The sequence below is a fragment of the Capsicum annuum genome, chromosome 12 (genome assembly GCF_002878395.1).
Source record: "Capsicum annuum cultivar UCD-10X-F1 chromosome 12, UCD10Xv1.1, whole genome shotgun sequence".
Taxonomy (NCBI): Eukaryota; Viridiplantae; Streptophyta; class Magnoliopsida; order Solanales; family Solanaceae; genus Capsicum; species Capsicum annuum.
In genome coordinates this window covers 216,637,923-216,657,523 of record NC_061122.1, presented here as the reverse complement: position 1 = coordinate 216,657,523, position 19,601 = coordinate 216,637,923, and the positions used below count along the sequence as shown (strand labels likewise).

At 31.1% G+C, this 19,601-nt stretch overlaps 1 protein-coding gene across 1 annotated transcript; it reads left to right on the top strand.

Annotated features, from left to right (window-relative positions):
- The first annotated feature begins 3,557 nt into the window (after window positions 1–3,557).
- On the top strand, window positions 3,558–10,344 carry LOC107851374 (mannose-P-dolichol utilization defect 1 protein homolog 2). The gene is made up of 8 exons (XM_016696372.2): window positions 3,558–3,958; window positions 6,253–6,406; window positions 6,906–6,978; window positions 7,127–7,193; window positions 7,913–7,972; window positions 8,743–8,803; window positions 8,893–8,934; window positions 9,894–10,344. The coding sequence occupies exons 1-8, from the start codon at window positions 3,803–3,805 to the stop codon at window positions 9,995–9,997; spliced, it is 717 nt and encodes a 238-aa protein (XP_016551858.1). The 5' UTR covers window positions 3,558–3,802; the 3' UTR covers window positions 9,998–10,344.
- The last annotated feature ends 9,257 nt before the right edge of the window (window positions 10,345–19,601 follow it).

Sequence of the window (19,601 nt, the reverse complement as noted above, 5' to 3'; positions counted from 1 at the left end):
GGAAAATTCCATAACCTCGGGTACAGTGAGGGGAATTATTCGTTAAGGACACTCCGTGAACTCGAGGGACTTGATCTAAAATTTCTGTTTCATCTATTTTCGGATATCTAATACACTTATTGGATAGATTAGTAATAATCTTGTGTTGAAGGTGTTAAAGAACTTCAAAACTGTTCTTGTTCATACATGAACTTGTTATGAAGTTGTTGTTGTATTAATACAGATTCTAGTACTCGTAGAAGGAAAATAACAAGTCTCTTAGTAGATAAAGGGACACCTAGATACTTAAAAGGAAGCTCTCCTCTTTCACATTTCAATTATGACTACAGAATTTGTTGTTGAACATCCTATTTCACACCTCAAAAAAAGACTTGAGTTTTGGTCAAGTTAGCTTTTAAGCCTGATGCAATGAAAAACATATCAAATCTCTTCCTCAAGCATGTTATCGACAGAACATCACCCCTAGCAAACAGTAATAAATCATCTGCATGTGAAGCACATACGAGTGATGTCTAGTTTAATTTCTTGCACCTTGGATGATAGGCAAATGCAGGTTCATGTCTTACACCTTCAAAACATCAGCTTAAGTACCCCATAATCAATACAAATAGATAATAAGACATGGGGTCTCCTTGTCTTAATCCTCTCTTGCCTTGGATAATTTAGTCAGGTGTCCATTAACATTGAAAGTGTAGCTCAAAGTTTGTATATATTTCATGATCCTTTCAAAATTTGCTCAATAAATTGTGATTCCACAAAATCATAAGCCTTTTGAAGATCAAATTTAATCATACATCTAGGAGATACATATTTGTTTTTGAGTGTATCCTTTTACCAATTCATGACTTAAAACAATGTTGTCAGTAATGAGCCGCTGCCTGGAACAATTGCAGATTGTCTTGGTCCTCTTAACATTATTGAATAAACCCTGTAACCTGCCAGTAATTATCTTGGATATGATGTTATATAATGTAGTGTAGCAAGCACGGCCGGCTCAAGCATATAAGTGGCCTAAGGCCAAAATCGAACGGAGGCCTTAATTTTTTTTTTTAAAAAAAATAAATTTTTAATAAAGTCTATTTTAAAAATTCTATAACCCTTAGTAATATAATCGATGCATTAATCTTTCCCGAGACATAGGACTCTAGATATATCAATTTTTTCTAATAATTTTTATTTTTATATAAAAAATTATTGTTTCATCAAATAATATTATTATTTTTCTCAAAAAAAAATATATAACTCATTATTGTTAAAAAATGGAGCCCTCAAATTAGGGGCCTAAGGCGTTGCTTTTTTGTAATGAAGTCAAGCCGCCCCTGGTAGCAAGCAATAGGTTTAAAATCTTTCATAGTTTCAGGCTGAGCTGTGTTTTTGGGACCAAGGTTACCATTTATATTATTCATTATAGCAGAAGCAGTTTGTTCTCTATAAAAATTTCTTCACTCCCTCCTGAAGATCATTCTTAATAATATGCCAAGCCTTTTTAAAAAAACAGGTTGTGTAACCATCAATACCTGGAGTTTTTTTGATAATTTTATGGTGTAATAAAATTGTTACATATACATATTATTTTTTTCTTTATATTTATTAGTTTTATCCTCATATATTATTTAATAATATTTTTATTTAGACCTTAATAATTGAATTATACATGGTAGTATTTTTTTATAAATATCTTTTTGTTCCTTATTAAATGACTACCAAGAATATTTCGGTAATTTTATGGTGCAATAAATATTTCAGAATCAATGTATGTCTCCTCAACTTATATATTTGAAACTTTCAAATGAGATGTGCATCATGTACTTCTCCAGAAATGTCCAAACGAAAGACGTCCCTCCAACTATAGTTGCAACAATCTAACTAGATTTTTATCCACTTATTTAATCACTTTTCTATTGGTTGAACCAGTCTAGCAAGCTCAATTTTATTCCACACTGAATGTACATATTATGTTAACATCGATTCATTGTTCTATATTTCTTTTATTTTATTCCTATTCTAAATTATTAAAACAAGTTGGAAATAGTTTTCCCCAAAACTGAATCTCTTTTGCATATTAGTGTCGCCAAAATACCCGTGCCTTGCACGAGTATCTAGTCTTTGCTTTTTGAGTTTTAAATTTTTTAATTTTAATTTTTTAAAATTTTTTTTATTATATTTTAAATATAAGATTATTGAAATTAATTTTTTTTAATAAATAAACGTGCCCTTTTTTAAAAAAAAATATCACGTCAGCTTTATGGGTCAAACAAATACACTTTAAAGATGTTAAGAGGGTAAATAAATGAAAATTAAGTTTAAGTGCTAAAGTGAGTTTGGAGAACAATTTCCGGAGGAAAAAAAATGTCTTTTCTCTTTTTTAAAAAAACTTACCCACAAACTTTTATATTTTATTTAAAAACCCATCAATTATAACTTAAACTACAATTCTATCCATCAGTTCCCTAATTAAATATTTTTATTAAAGAAATTAATCATAGAATATGAAAAAATTATATTAAACAATACTCCAGCTAGCTACTATGACTTCTTAAATCACGTGTTATTTATTAATACGATATTTCTAACACAGATATAAGATCTAAATAAAAATTACTGAATTCATTTGAACTTGCAGCTTATAGCTCTCAGTATGGATGGCCTAATAACCATATCTTATGACAAGTGGTGTTAATACTTTGTTTTTTTACATCTATGAATTTGGTAAATAATTTGACAAATTACAATATCTGATAATTATATTATTAATATTTTTTTGCTTGCTTTTATTTATTATTTTTTGACATGACATATTTATTATGAAAATAATAATTGATATAACAACTTTATCACATTACTCTTATTAATTGATATTTAGTAATAAGTACTTAAAATAATTTGGAGAATAAATAATTAATATTAAGGATAAAATATAGTAATTTTTTTTATGTTTTCTATCAAAAATAGCAAATAAAAATGAAAATCAAATCAAACAAATAATGACAATTAAAAGTAAAATGGAGGGGGTACTTGTTATGATTTGAAACAAAATATTTAAAAATTTATAACCAAACATATCGTACTAATCAGTGCATAATGATATCCCAAAACAATATAGTCTTTCCAAAATAATGAATTATTGGGTTATAACACATCATTAAGAAAAAAATTTATGGCAAAGTATAGGTTATTTTCTACTATTATCATTTTAATTACTCTTAAAATATTCTAGTAGGAAATATGATGTATTTAGAGAATCGCATTAAAGTAAAATTAAAAGAAATTTTTAATATCTCTCTATGAATAAATAATTTATTTATTTTAAATATTAAAATATAATTTAATAATTAATTTTATTACTTTCTCCGTTTCATAATAAGTGAATTGTTGGAGCAATTTTAGTGTTTTAAAATAAGTGAATGGTTTTAAGGTAAATGTTGAAAATTTTTTTAAAATTTACCCTCCATTAAACGTACATTGGGAGTGATGTATTATGTGTCTTTGTTTTTTAAATAGGATAAAAATAAAAAAATATAATAAATTTATGTTTCTATTTTTTTTTATTAATATATATATCAAAATTTAATAATTAACTTATTATGGAACGGAGGGAGCGTCGATTATAATTTGCGGGTAACACAAATTACCACAGCTTGAAGGCTGCCACTTACAATTCTTCTTGAAAACCGTACCCATTCAAGAACTAAAAATCCCCAAAAACACCATTTGTATTTGTCCGAACAAAAAAATATAATTGTCTGAACAAATTTTCTCTAAGAAGAGTTTCTTGATCCATCAATTTGAAAGAATTAGAAAAATGGTGGAATTAAAGTTTCTCGGAATGGACTTTGGTTGTGCACTTGGATCTCTAAGCAATGGTCAATTCCCTGAAAAAGATTGTTTGCTTCCTCTAATTTCTAAGCTTCTTGGTTATGCTATTGTTGGTGCATCTACCACTGTTAAACTTCCTCAGGTAATTTACATTAATCTATGTAAAAATTGAGTCTTTGTGTATTAATTGAGTGTTGTTGTGTTAGTGGTATTGAATTAGCTCAATTTTGGATCTAGTTAAGTAATGGGTGTGTCATAAGTACTTTCATGTATAAATATTTTAGTTTCATGTTATAGTACTTTGGTTAAATGTAGGTAATTTCTTGTAAGACCTGTAAAAATTGAGTCTTTATGTATGAATTGAGTGTTGCTGTGATATAGTGTTGTATTAGCTCAATTTTGGATCCAGTTAAGTAATGGGTGTTTCTTAAATAAGGGTCTTTAACTAGATACATAAAATTCTACTTTCATGGGTCTTATTGGATAGAGATACTGGTATGTGTTGCTGGTGAGAGGTGACAGTCTTGTAGAATCAGTGGAGGTGTGCGCAAGCTGGCGCGAACACCACGTTATCATAAAAAAATGTCTACTTTCATGCTCTAGTGTTTTGGTTAAACTTAGGTAATTCTTGTAAGCCCGGTAAAAATGGAGTCTTTATGTATCAGCTGAGTGTTGCTGTGCTAGTAGTATTGAATTAGCTTAATTTTGGATCTAGTTAAGTAATGGGTGTGTCATAATTAGATATATAAGTTTTTACTTTCACTAGTCTTAGTGGATAGAGTTACCTGGTACCTGTTGTTGGTGGGATGGGAGGTGACGTATCATGTGGAATTAGTGGAGGTGCGCGAGAGCTGGGCTGGACACCAATCACCATGGTTATTAAAGCAAGATATTTACTTTCGTGTTATAGGGCTTTGGTTAAACTTAGGTAATTTCTTGTAAGTTCAATAAAAATTGAGTCTTTATGTATTAATTGGGTGTTGTTGTGATAGTAGTATGAATTAGCTCAATTTTGGATCTAGTTAAGTAATGGGTGTTTCTTAAATACTCTGGATTTCTAACTCAAATTATATAAATTTTTACTTTCATGTTATAGTCCTCTGGTTTTGATATTTCTGTCTTTATGTATTAATCGAGTGTTGTTGTGATAGTAGTATTGAATTTGATTAATTTTGGATCCAGTTAAGTGATGGATGTTTCTTAATACTCCAGGGTTTTAACATCATACCCAGTGTAATCCCACAAGTGGGGTCAGGGGGAGGGTGGCATGTACGTGGACCTTACTTCTACTTTTGTGGGGTATCAAAATATATGAACTTTTGCAGCCATGTTAATAGTCCGTTGGATAAACTTCCTCAGTTATTTCCTTTAAGCCTTCAAAAATGTAATATTTTTGAGTTTATTGAGTACTATTATGAAAGTAGTATTATATGAGCCTTATTTTGGAACTAGTTGAATTATGGGTATTTCTTGATAATCGGAATTGATAACTTGTGTCTAAACTTTTACCATCATGAATAAGCTGGTCGTTCAGTTCAACTCTGCTTGGTAAGATGCCCGTTCATCATAAATCAATCAAGCAACTACTCCTCAATCCACAAAATAAGCGGGGAGCCTTTACAGACCCTCCTTACCTTCACAAGGTAGGGTAAGGCTGCGTACACTCTACCTTCCCATACCTCACTTGTGGGATTACACTATGTATGGTGTTGTTGTATCTTTGGCTCTCTTTAAGTTCATGTCATTCTGCTACTAAATAATTTGTCTCTAGAATCGAAGATTCTTTGAAGTATGAACCTCTCATTTATCCTTAGATGACCTTTCCTCATGTGCTAAATGGATATCTCGTCTACTCTTTTTGCATTTCTAAGAAGTTTGACGTTTCTTTTAGTGAATGTCTTTTTATCTTTTCCTTTTTTTTGGTACTTTTCGGTGTGTGTGTGTGGCAAGAGAAGTTATTTAGGTTGTCGATGGTTGTATTTCTAAGAAGTTTGACGTTTCATTTATTTGGTTCTTTTTGTGAATGTCTTTTTCTCTTTCCTTTGTTTGGTATTTTTGGGTGGGTGGGTGGCAAGATAAGTTGTTTAGGTTGTCGATGGATGTATTAATTTGTTTGTTCATTGCCTGTAATGATATTGTTTTGAGTCTTTTTACTTTGATTAAAGCCTTTTATGTTGTGCAGATAAGTGTGAGTTTTAGAAAATTTCTAGTAGATATCCCGTAATTCATCTTATTTAGTATTGGGATACTAGTAATTATGACCCGAATGATAATTATTTATTTGATTGATTCATTAACTATAGTGATGGCATCCATTAGGATGTTATTTAGTTTGAGCATTTGTTTTCTTGTCCGCAACTTCTGGCTGATGATTCACAGAAACATGTCATTCACTGATTGAGCAAGTGCATGACATTGTTTTTGTTCCCCTTGCAGATACTTAAAATTTTGCAACACAAAAGTGTTAGAGGACTTAGCGTTGTGGCCTTCGAACTTGAACTTATTGGTTATACCATTGCCTTGGCATATTGTCTTCACAAAGGGCTTCCATTTTCAGCTTTTGGCGAGTATGCTTTTCTTTTGATCCAAGGTACATTTGACATGTCAATAATATATTGACTTGATTCTTTAGTTCCTTTTGGCAAGTATGATTTTATTTTGTTTCATGCTTCTCAAATCTGCATCTTGTGGAGGTGGTTGTTTAAATGATTAGACATCCTTTCTCTTCTTCAACTTGATTGCGCGTCTTATTAAAGCTTGTTATTGCAATTTTTCATTATCGTATTTTCCTTTCATAAAAATTCCAGTTTAACATTAGCAGCATCCTTCACTTGAGCCTTTGGTCTGGCGGAATGAATATCCATACCAAGCTATCTTTCTTTTAGGCAGTCGAACATCAAATCTCTTTGCTTATTGCATATCAGCTTTCAGTGAATTCATAGCAGATGGTTTCCTGTGTAATTGTGATTAGTGATTCCTTTGTGGATGCAGTGCTTTAACATCGTTTGTTTCAGCTTAAAATTTTATCTTCATACTTTTGGATGGATGGCTCAGTATCCCTAATATCTTGTGTTTTTTCTTTGTTGCAGCTATAATTTTAGTTGCAATAATCTACTATTTTTCTCAACCTCTTGGAATGAAGACATGGATGAAAGCATTAATGTATCCTAATAGCAACCTGCTCCACGTTTTGGTTTAATGGTTTATCTTCCCTTGCACATGCACCATTTATTTTAAACCACTTATTTTGATTGGTGTTGTTTCTTCCATGGAATTAGAATCTGCAGTTTTTCCTGATTTTAGTAAATAGATATTGTGCTGTAGCACCAACTGTTTTGGCAGGTCAAATTGATCCTGTTCTTTTTGAGGCTCTGTATGTAAGTGATAGCCTTTTGTAATCCGTTTTCCTACTTGTGTTTGTTTTGCGGGATAAAGCATTTCAAAAGATTTACTATTGCTCATGCTTGTCTGAAAATTTTGAGAAATAAGAGGAGATTGGGAGAATGCATGACAAGTATATTATGCCTAGAAGTTTTATGGATGATTTATAAGATATAAATAATACTTATGACGGGGGATAATTTAATTGGTGCAATTTTTTAGCATTCTAACACCCTTCCTCACTCAAGATGGTTAAGTTACCTCGAGTTTGCAAATTGATTCTGAAGCATTGCACTTGAACAACTGGTGCTGGTTTGCAGAACTCATGCTGGAGAACAGAAATAGTTTAGGAACATTGATGGGAACAGTCTCTGGAATATTGATAGAGTAGTGCTCGAACAATCGCCTAAAAGTGGCATACTGCAATCAGAACAGTCACCAAAATAGGTACAGGGAAGAAACAATCACTGGACAATCAATAGGAAAAGATGCTGCAGTGGTCACTGTAAAGAGATCAGAAAAGTAAAATTAGGAAAGAGTGAAAATTTTAGAGGGTTTATACCTTGCAAGAAATAGGGAAGAGATTGGAAGAGTGCATTAGATAAGTTTTTATGCCTACGAGTTTTTATAGATGGTTTATACGTCACGTAAAAATTTCTTCCGGTGTTGGACTATATATCTAATCTAATAGTCTCACTAAACTTAATTCTCTCAGGCTTCCCAGCATGCAATCTTTCTTTTTGCAAGGATTCCGCAGATATGGAAGAATTTTAAGGTACACATTATGTTGTTATGGTTCATGGTGCTATTGTTTTGTGTTTGAAAACACCTGGTTTGTTTGCGTAGTTCTGAAATAATGAATTCATTTACCTAATTATGGTGGTTGTGAACTACTAAACGGTATTCTAGAGTCAACTGCCTATTCAAGGCATATTTATGACTGGTCAGCGGTCATACATCCGTCTGAGTCACATTCTTTATTTTCTGTTAATTTATTTGAATTCGTGCCTAAACAAGTTGTGTTTATTGTGGAGTTACTGGGAAGTGTAATTGCTCTCTATGCCTCGTCAATGCTTGGAATTTTTTTCCTATATGCTATGAAAATGATGCAAAGGTTATGAAGAATTGAAAAGAAAGAAAAGCGCTCTCTAAAGCAGACAAGTATAGGTTCTGACCATATTTGAGGTAAAAGCAGAAACTGCACAAGTAGATGAATGTGCTGGCCTGAATAGTTATTCATGAAGGAAATCTTACATTCATTAGCCGGATAGCAACCACCCATAACAATATTTGATGTCCCCATTTATTTGACTTCTTTCAGAGATATTTTTGTGGCCTATGTTGCTCGGACTCTTCAAAATTGTTGCCGCACCCATGTTCAATCCTCCAAAAATGCATTACTTTTGTAGGCTCCGAAATGCACCTGATGGCATTTTTGATGAGTCCAAGCAAACATAGTTTGTGGCTTGTCATCTATAATGTTCTGTTGCTTTCCTGGTTTCCACTTTATTTTATTCCTTTTTCATATTTTCTTTATTTGAGCAGAGCAAAAGTACTGGCGAACTGAGCTTTTTGACATTTTTTATGAACTTCGCCGGTTCCATGGGTAAGTTAACTCTTGACCGCGAACTTTTGTGCGTTGATCCTCTGTTATCAAAATAGAGTTCTAATCTCCTTTACCTCTGTGTGTTGCAGTTAGAGTTTTTACCAGCCTCCAGGAGAAAGCTCCCATGAGTGGTATCGTTTCTTATCTTACATGATCTGTATCTTCATATGATTTTATTGACTGATATCCAAGTATTGAAGCATTTAGTGCCACATATTGTTAGAAACTTATAAGCTGATGCGTTCTTTGTCGTAATCTAGTTTTGTCAAATATGCATAACAATGATTAGAATGCTTACCGGTATCCAATTCTTGCACCATTGTCTGGCGGTAGTCGAATGTTATTGGTTCAGTTTGTCGAATCAAAGGCACAAAGAATCTTTAGGTTATATTCTTAGAACAAAAAAGAAACATAGAATTTTGAAATCTTTCTGTTTTAGATTTGGGATAACCGTGGTCTCCCGGCCAACTTGAACATGGATACCAGATCACCCTATCCACCAAGGCTTGAACAGATGGGGATAAATCACATAGTATTATTTGCTTCACTAGCGGTGAATCTGAACCTGAGACTTCATGGTTCGTACCCGACCCTTTGATACTAAGAATTTTGAAGTCTTTAGAGATGAACTTGCTCATTGTTGATTTTGAAGATCAATACACATTCCCCTTTTAGTTCCCTCTTACGAATATGGCTAATAGGAATTAGGATCCTCCCCTTTAAGGCTTCCTGGTCACAATAATCATTTCACTATCTGGAATTTCAACTTTCCTATTAAATAGTGCCGCCAGCAATGTTGTTCCCATACCATCTTTCAATATCCTAACAAGGTTTATCTAGAAATGATTTTCATGTAATAGCATACCATGAGCATTTGAAATTTCTGGATGATATTCCACTTTATGAAAGATTTTTGCATCAGAAAGGATATCTACAGTTTTGAATTCAGTACGACCTGTCCTGAGTTATCTACTGCAAATTTGTATCTATCATCTGGCGTAATTTGAGTTTTACATCTGTCCTTGTGTACTCGTAATTTTTCCCGTCCAGCCCTTTTTAACTCTCCCAACTTTCCTTGATTTATTTGCAGTTGCCTTGGGATCTGCACTCGGTGTACTGATGAATGGTACCATCTTGGGTCAAATTATCACATATCAAAAGCCAACACCGAAGAAAGAGAAGAAGAAAGATTAGACGTTTGAGCACGGCATACTGGAATGGCTAAATGTTTCGTTCTTCACCTGGAGCTCACTGTCATGTACATCGAGCAAAAGAAGACCATGAATAACTCATCTATACCCCGAGAAACTGTCATAGTTTTTGCTCATTACAAGTTTTAGGTTGATTCATCAGTTACAAGATTTTGCATTTTCACTTTAACCATAGTCTCTGTGTATTTTTCTTACATGAAGTATGCTAACACATAGGTGTAACAATTTCTTTTTGTTCCATCCCTGATATTGTGCTTGCAAGGAATTTGGTAAAAATATACTCATGGGGACCTCTTGTCTTGAGGTCACCAGTATTTTTTTACCAGTCAACAACTGCTGCGATGATAGTACACTCCTTATTATAGTCTGTTGTGCATTACTTGAGGGTATGGGTGGTCTCCTAAGATGTTTTTTTTTAACGACTGGTGTTCCCCGAACTCCACTTGTGAGATTACACAGGGATGTTGTTGACGGTGGAGTTCAGGCTTGTCAGTCCCCACATCAATTATTATTCTACTAGTAGTCTGCTACTTCATTGCATAACTCTGGCATCATGATTATCCGGTAGGGTATCTGTTATCTCCGCCAACACAAATACTAGGTAATTCTGCGATAAAACACCAATATTGGTTCTGCTTAACTCTAGCATCATGCTATCCGTCGGGATATCTTTTGTCTCTACCAGCACAGATATTGGGTAACTTTACGCAACACACGTATTGGGTAACTTTATGCAACGCACGTAGATGAAAGATACTGAGATAGCTTGCACCCATATTACTTATTCTGTTTGCTACTTTGCTACCTCACATAACTTTGGCATTATGACTATTTGTCGCGTATTTGTTATTTATCGAGTTATTTTGTAATAGCACATCAGTATCGGTATTGCGTAACTTTGGCATCACGCCTATCCGCCAGGTATGTGTTATCTCCATCAGCACATATATTGAATAACTCTGCGAACTTAGGTAGATAAAAGAAATCACTATTAACACAATTGAAACAAAATGTGGAGGTTGAGTTTTGCCTTGGCATTCTCTATACAAGAAAATAACAGATCTAATGAAATGCTTGTATCAGCAAATTAAAAAAAAAATGGATGCAATGATCGACAATTGGAGACAACCTCTCGTAGAAATGTAAGGTAAGGTTGTGAATGGCCCTTTATGGTCGAGCTCTTCTCCGAATCCCGCACATAGCGGAATTTTTTAGTGCATCGGACTATCTTTTTGCAATTATCAATAAATTAAAGAAAACTCTGACAGTACCTTTGGTCAATATAGTAGCTAGGATAGGATATTGGTTTACCAACATATCATGTTTGTTTATTTGGTGGGAAGCAGGAAAACGACTGAAGTAAATATATATTAATGGAGTGTTGATTAATTGAGATATTTAAGGGAAAAAGAAATAGTACTGGTGTAAGTAAAGAGTTTAAGTTTTAATGTTTATATTGTTAGTGTTACTTAATTACATGTTACAACAAATAACTTACCATTTATTATCGAAATTACCCACAATTACCTTTTAAACAGCTCCTGAGTCAAAAGGCGGAGCTAATGGCCGCAAGGGATTCATCCGAACTTTATTTCCTCAAAAATTATATTATCTATAAAAGTTAATATTTTATTTTATTTATGTATATGTATAGTAGTTATTGAATTTCTTTTTTAACTTTTTCGTGTGTTTACTTCTTTGTATTTTGAATTTTTTTAATATAAAATTCTGACTCCACCATTACCGCCGGACGATATAAAAAAAATTACAATGTCAATCTATGATTCTTATGAGATTCATTATTTTTGAATCTCCTTAGTGAATGATACATGCAAGTAGTGGATAGTCATGATATCCAACAAACTCATGCTCACTTGTGTATGATACTCTATATTTTCAAAGGCTATCATGTCTTTTACTTACCTTGACTATGAACCTGGAAATAATGCCCCAAACTCATGTTGCAGTTTTGTTCTTTTGTGGACTTTTATTTTCCAAAAGTGTTGCTCTAGTGGACTCTATCATTACCCTCATGTATATTTTAAACAAGAAATTTAGAAAAAATTATGAGGACAGTAAGGCTATAGTTGCTTAATAGTTAAGAATGACTGAACATAGCAAGCTTCAAAATTGTCCTTTAGTTACTCTCTACTTGTTTTGATATCCCATTTGTCGCGAACCAAGTTTATGGCACGTATTGTATGTTTTCTTTCGATCTAGATTCACATGAATTTCTCTTTTGGACAACGTCACGTCGAGCCCAAATTAAAATGTGAATTTGAGATACATATTCTAAAACTTTTTATTATTCTCTCTCATTCTAATGTGAGATTCGCCTAAGATCTCATATGCATACCATCTTCATAATCATGTCAGCCTAGAAATCAACCAATCCTCTATCATGAGCGCCACAATTTTTAAAGTCTTATAGCCACAAAAATATAATGACATGCATATGTTTATGATGGATCAGAAGTTTGAGAACTTATTTATTTTGCTTAAGCTCGTGCCTAGTCAAAGAATTTTTCCACATACTGTAGATTGAAATAAATAGAGTGTGCAAATGTTAAACGAGTAGATTGCTTCTTCTTGAAAAGCAATACATTGTATGAAGATGTTTGAACTCTTTTCTCCTCCTCTCATGAAATAAAATTATGTAAAGCAAGTAATGGAGTTAGTCTAAGATAATAAGATTCATATATATTTGACAGTATGGCTTCGTTTAGACGTTCGATTTCAAATTCAAATCATAATTTTAAGTTTTACTAGTTTTCACTTTTGACATATAATACATAATGCATGTGTCTTTTAATTTGGCTTCAACTTTCATTTATGCACATGTAAATACTTTAATTTGTATAAAGTAGAGCAAGTGGACACATGCGTCCTATGTGGCATCCTACTTGGCCAATTCGTGTCCGGTATGAATTCCTACATGCATGTATTACGCCATGTAGGACGCGTGTATCTACTTGTTAAACTTTAAACAAATTTGAGTGCCTACTCGTACACGTTCAAAGTTAAAGGTCCTAGATGTGAGTTGAGATCAAATTAAAAGACATATTTATGTATTATGCCTTTCACAAATTATCGAATCTTTATATTTATTATTAAAAAAAATAACTTTTGAAATTCAAATTACATATTCAAACAAAAACACATAGCTTTGATCATTTAGTTTTCTTTAGTTTCATTGGAGATTGAGTCTCTAAAGTGTGGAGGAAAAAAAGAGGAAGAGAAGCTCAAAAGCAAAGGAAAAGAAAAGAAAAGAAAGAAAGCAACTTATCATAACAAAATAGGAGCTACCTCCCAACACATTGATTAAGTTATTATCATGTCTGTTGACTCTTAAACATATACCAAGAAAAGGTGTGCTACAATGATTTTAAAAAAGATCACAATTCCACTTTGAATCTCAAAATAAAATACAAAATCTTTAGAATTTTAGGAATCGTTTGATAGCTGGTCTGGAGAGAAATTATGTAGGTATTAAATTCTATAGGAGTAATATTACATCTGGTAATTGGTTAGGAGGTAAATTATTCATATAGAAAATTAAGAAGGCGTTTGATTTATATTTAAAAATATACTAGTTTAGGTATACACGCTTCGTACGTGTACCTTGCTTTATTGAGTTGAAACATTACACTAAATAGGATATTTGTTTAAATAATAAAGAGGAACACAATAATTAAATTCAACATCTTTTGAAGAATTTATTTAATTAAATCTAACTTTTATTAAAAAAATTTGTCAAAATCGATCGACATTCATCTACCATCTGTAAACTGCAACAAAACAATTCGATGATAGAGACATCAAAACAATATAATTAAATCTAACTTTTACACATAATTTTTCAAAGTCGTTTGACACTCATCTACTACCTGTAAACTATAACAAAATAATACGATAATAGAGATATCAAAATAATACAACTAAACTTTACCTTTACACAAAAAAAATTGTCAAAAGAGATATAAAAATAATACAATTGAACCTAATCTTTATCTAAAAAAATTTCTCAAAGTCGACCGACATTCGTCTACCACCTGTAAATTCATCTACGACCCGTAAACTACAATAAAATAATACAATCAAAGTTTAAGTAAATTGATTTTTTCTCTAGTTTAACGCGCATTTTTATATTTATAGAAGTATTTCCTAAGTATAGTCCTATTTTAGGAGTATTTTTCTATTCTATTTTAGGAGTATTTTTCTAATTAATCACTACAAAGGAAAATATTAATTGATTTTCCTTTCATATATTTTAGGAGTCTCATATATTTTAGGAGTTTAGCTATAAATATAATAAAAATAATTAAATAATAAATTAAAAAAAAATAGTGAAAGGACAGTTTTGTCTAAAGGAGGATCTTTTAGTGAAGGACAAAAAATTTAAATTATTTTCTACGGAGCTTCATACTTTTAATATATTATAGATATAGATATAGATTATCATTTGCAGAATAGAAGGTGAAATAAGTAATATACGAATGATTACATAGTATAATAAGACCAATGATGGGTGGAAAAGAACAAAACTAAGTCAAATTAAAGGACCCTCCCTGCTAATAAGAGGAACAAAAATTATTCACAAATATATTTTGTAACCAAGCAGTAAAATTTATCGTTAATTTTATTTAGTGACAAATAATAAAATAGTGTAATTGGCTACGAGCAATTTAACGAAGAAATTTGTGATAATGGTAATGATAAGAATCTAAGTTCTCTTCATTCATCCTTGTTCAAATTTCATACTAAAAATAATTGTTCAAGTTCACTTGTTCAGTTTAAAAAATCACATGATAATATTCATTTTATATCTATTTTATTATTGTCAAATATGAACAAATAAAAATAACAAAAGGTGTGCATATGTTAGGCATGCAGAGGAACTTTTGGATGCATGTTTCTATCTCGTTCTCTTCTTTTCTTCTAAATCTTTTCTTTATTTATGGCTTATCATCCCTTTAATCAATAGATTTTGATAAAAGAGGAGATTCGAAGGTATATATGACTATTCCACCATAGTATAAAGCATTTTGAAAATATTAAAGAAAAGCAATTGCTTTAACCCCTTTTCTCCTTTCTAAAATAATAACCTTATAAAGAAGTCATGAGGAGTGTGAGAATTAGCACATGGGGATTAATCATTAATCTAAATATATTTAGGGTATATTTAATATTTAGTGTTTTTTATGTTCTATTGATTCATATTCTTACAAAGTATTTTTCTTCGTATCGAATAAGTCCTTAATATGCATTTGATATTTCAACAAATCAAACAAATAACTATTTAAATTATGTGAATTTTTCACAGAGGTCCTTTGAAGATATGAGATGTTCGACGAACGTTTCATGAGAAAATGAAAAATTCGACAAACATTTTGAGAACCCCCAGCCCCCACCCCCACCCCACAAGTAAAATGAATTGTTGGACTCATCATTAGGTAATGATATTTACCATGCATTAATAACAGCTCCCTAATAATTTCACGGCGTATATCAGTTTACAAGCTTCCTTATTCGTGCGGACATTAAATCCTTCATTGGATCAATCAATTAATTGGCCATCAATACTTTGTTTAATATTCCAGCAATTAAATTAAGGGCATAACAATAAATGTGCATTTTAATTTGACCTCGTTGTCATTTATGCCTTAATTTTTGAGTGTGTATAAAGTTGAACAAGTAGACACACGCGTCATATGTAGTCTTCTATGTGGCAATTCGCTTTCTGCGTGTCTTATGTCGCATAGGACCAGTGACGGACCCAGGATTTAAGGATAGTGAGTGTTTAAAAAAAATTTTAAAAAAATCACCGCGCCTTAAGATCAACTCAAATATCAATTCACCCAACCAACCTTTTGTTATAGTGGGTTTTTTTATATGTTTTATACCTATTTTAATATATTTTTTATGTAATTATACCTATTCCACGTCGAGTTTAGTGGTTACCGGAGCACCCCAAAATACAACTTAGGTCCGCCCCTACATAGGACGCATGTGTATGTCTACTTGTTCAACTTTATATAAGTTTACTTAACTATTTGTGCACATTCAAAGTAACATATTGAGAAGAAATCACTCTTTGATAAGCTATAAGATTGAATTATAATTTTCATTCTACTTATCATCTTAAATTATTCACAATATTTTAATTTTACATCTATTCTACACGTTTCGTTAAATTCGTTCACACGTCTTATCAAATCGATAAGATGTGTGTGCATTTCATTGTAAAAATTATTTATACACAAATTTCTTAAACAAAAACAAAATTTTAAAGAGCAGCCCATGTACAAAGGTAGTGTCAAAATTTAAAACTTATGAATTTCTAGATATGTCTCAGAAGGAATTTTGAAAATTATTTGATTCTATCTCTTTTTATTTCGTTTGTAAAAAGAAAGAATCCCAAAGAATGATCTTTAGTTTTATCGTTGAATCACTCTATTTGATTAATCAATATCTTTATTATGGAATCTAAATGATCTTTGAGTGATAAAGAAGATCCTTTTAGTTAGCTAAAATTTGTTATTTAAATGAAATTAGATCATGTTACATCATATTAAATTTTCCACCATATTTTCATATTAATAAATTATAAGTTATAATTTATATATATGTAATAAGTTTTGAAAACAAACAGTACCTAGTTTAAATCAAGAGGGCATTTGACCATAAATTTTTTACTTTTTTTTTTTTTTAAGTTAACTTTTGGAAAAAAAAATTGATCAGAATTTTTTGAAAAAAAAGTTATTTTTATTTTATTCATCTTTTAAAAAAATAACAAAATAATATTTTCACTCCAAATTAGGAAAAGTTCAAAAAGAACTCTATATTATTCATGACTAAATAGAACTCCAATTTTAAAATACCATTTTGCACTTTAAAAATGAAAACTATTTTTTTATATTTTCACAATGAAACATGATTAAACGTCTAGCTAAACTATTAGATTTAATCGAACTCATAACCAACAATTTAACTCCGTCCCCTTGTCCACAAAGTATCAACCAAGTTATTAGGTTTAGTCGAATCCACAACCAACAATCTAACGCTGCCTCCTTACCCACAAAGTGTAATATTTCAACTAAACTATTAGATTTAATCGAATTCATAACTGACAATCGAACTCTGCCTCCTTGTACCACAAAGTGTCATATTTATGCAACTTCTCCCAATACCCTCACGAGTCCCACAATTAAAACACATATCATTCTCCCAACACTCCCCTTTTTCTCATCCTGTCAACTCGAGAAACATAGAAAAATAAAATAATTAAAATTTTGATTGTTTTTTAACTTTCAAATACAATGTTAAATTATATTTAGAATTTTCATAAATAAATACTTAATTTTAAATAAAATGAAAAACATTTGAAAATAAAATTCTTAATCAAACGAAACCCAAATTTAACCGAATTAGCAGCTGAAGTCTAACTCTGACCCGTGCCCACTAAAGGCAAATACCTTAACGAGTTCCATGATACAAACACATTTTCCCTACATAGTATACATCAGTCCCTCCCCTCCTCCTCTTGCTCTCAACACATGAAAAAACAAATGAAAGTAATGAAAATCCAACCATCCATCTTCTTTTGTGAAGAAGATGGCATTTCTGTTAGATTCTTTATATTGCAAAGATGAGACCATTGAAGTATTAGAACTGAAAAAACACTAACTTAATTTCTTTGTTAAAAAACAAGGTTTCCCAAATTAACACTATTAGGTGAATGCTTGATCATGAAAATTTTAATTAAATTATTTTATTTGAAAATTTTAAAGTTGAAGTTTGAAGTATATATGATCATAATTTTTACAATAAATAATTAAAATTTGTATTTTAAAAACATGAAATATAATTTAAATACGGTTGTTTTGTGAAAAATAAAAAAATTAGGAATTTTTTCAATGTTTTTTCTCTAAAAAAGGTGAAAACAAAGTTTTAGCTATTTTTCAAATTTCAAATACAGCTTTAAATACATTTAAAATTTGTATGAACAAATACTACTTATTTTCAAATAAAGTAAAAATAAGTTTCAAAATAAATAAAATTGTTTCTTGACCAAATAAAATTTAGATTTAACCAAATTAATAGCCGATAATCTAACTCTGCCTCGTGTCCATAAAGGGCAAATATATAAAAACACAAAGATTTTCCCTACATATTATTATATCACTGCCTCAACTCCCCCTTCTTTTGTTCCTTCCAACTCTTCAAACATAGAAAACACAAAAATGAAATAAATGAAAACAACCATCCATCTTCTTTTGTGAAAAGGATGCCATTTTTATAACATTCTTTATATTGTAAAGATGAAACCATTGAAGTATTAGAACAAAAACAGTACAACTCAATTTCCTTGTTAAAAAAATCAACATTTGCTATGTGAATTCAAATTTAATTTAAATATGAAATATAATTTAAATTAGGTCATTTTATGGAAAGAAAATAAAAAGTGAAGAACATGAAAATAAAATTTTGGTTGTTTTCTATATTTCAAATACAACTTCAAATTATATTTAAAATTTTCATGATTAGCATGTATTTTTAAATACGGAAAAAAAATAAATATACTCTCAAATTATAATAAATGGTACATATATATATCATCTGTAATATTTTGGGTACAAATATATCTCAAACATTAATGAAATGGTACGTATATGCCCCTCACACTAACGGTAGGGGCATATGTAAACCCAAAGTATGATGGAAGATATATAGGTACTATTTATCATGTTCGAAGGTATATTTATCCCTTTACATTTTAATTTTTATCCCAAATAATTGATCTAAATCCACTACCCAACTCAATCAATTCATTATCCGATTCGATCTCAATTAAAATTCATCAGACGCCTATCTAACAGACACGTTTGCTTACCCCTGTAACGATATACACATAATACAGTAACAACCACTATTACAAGTTTAAAAGCAATCATTAACCTATAACACTCAAAAACAAAAAATAACATCAAATAAATTGAACTTCTCACTTTTCAATTTCCAACAAAATTTTATCAGAAAAACACTACCCACCACCGGTCAACACCACATAGCCATCATCTTCGTCAAATCGAAAACACCCCACCGAATCATTATCGCACCCCTAGCTCAGGCATAATCTCTACTCCTTTCAATCAGTAAACACCAAGTAGCAGCCCCTATCAATGACTACAATTTGATTAAGATTCATGTTTTAGACAAAAAAACAAAGGGAGTGTCGGGTTTGAAATAAAGATTGGGTCAAGAGGATTTGAAATGAGGTTCGGTGGGTTTACTGGGTCGGAAAGTGGTTTTGAGTTAATTATTTGAGATAAGAAATTAAAATAAAAAATAATAAATATACCATCGAATTATGAAAAATGATACGCATATACCCTCTATTATACTTAAATATGCATATGCCATTACCGATAATGTGAGGGCCATATACGTATCATTTTATTAATAGTAGAAACATTTGTGAACCCAAAATATGATGAAAGATATATACATATCATTTATCATAGTTCGAAGTTATATTTATTTGTTTTCCTTTTCAAATAAAATGTTTCAAAAATAAAAATTTTCTT

Coding starts and splice junctions, on each gene's coding strand:
- LOC107851374 (XM_016696372.2), top strand. CDS start 3,803: ATGGTGGAATTAAAGTTTCTCGGAATGGACTTTGGTTGTGCACTTGGA. Junction 3,959..6,252: donor CCACTGTTAAACTTCCTCAG/GTAATTTACATT, acceptor TTCCCCTTGCAG/ATACTTAAAATTTTGCAACA. Junction 6,407..6,905: donor TGCTTTTCTTTTGATCCAAG/GTACATTTGACA, acceptor TCTTTGTTGCAG/CTATAATTTTAGTTGCAATA.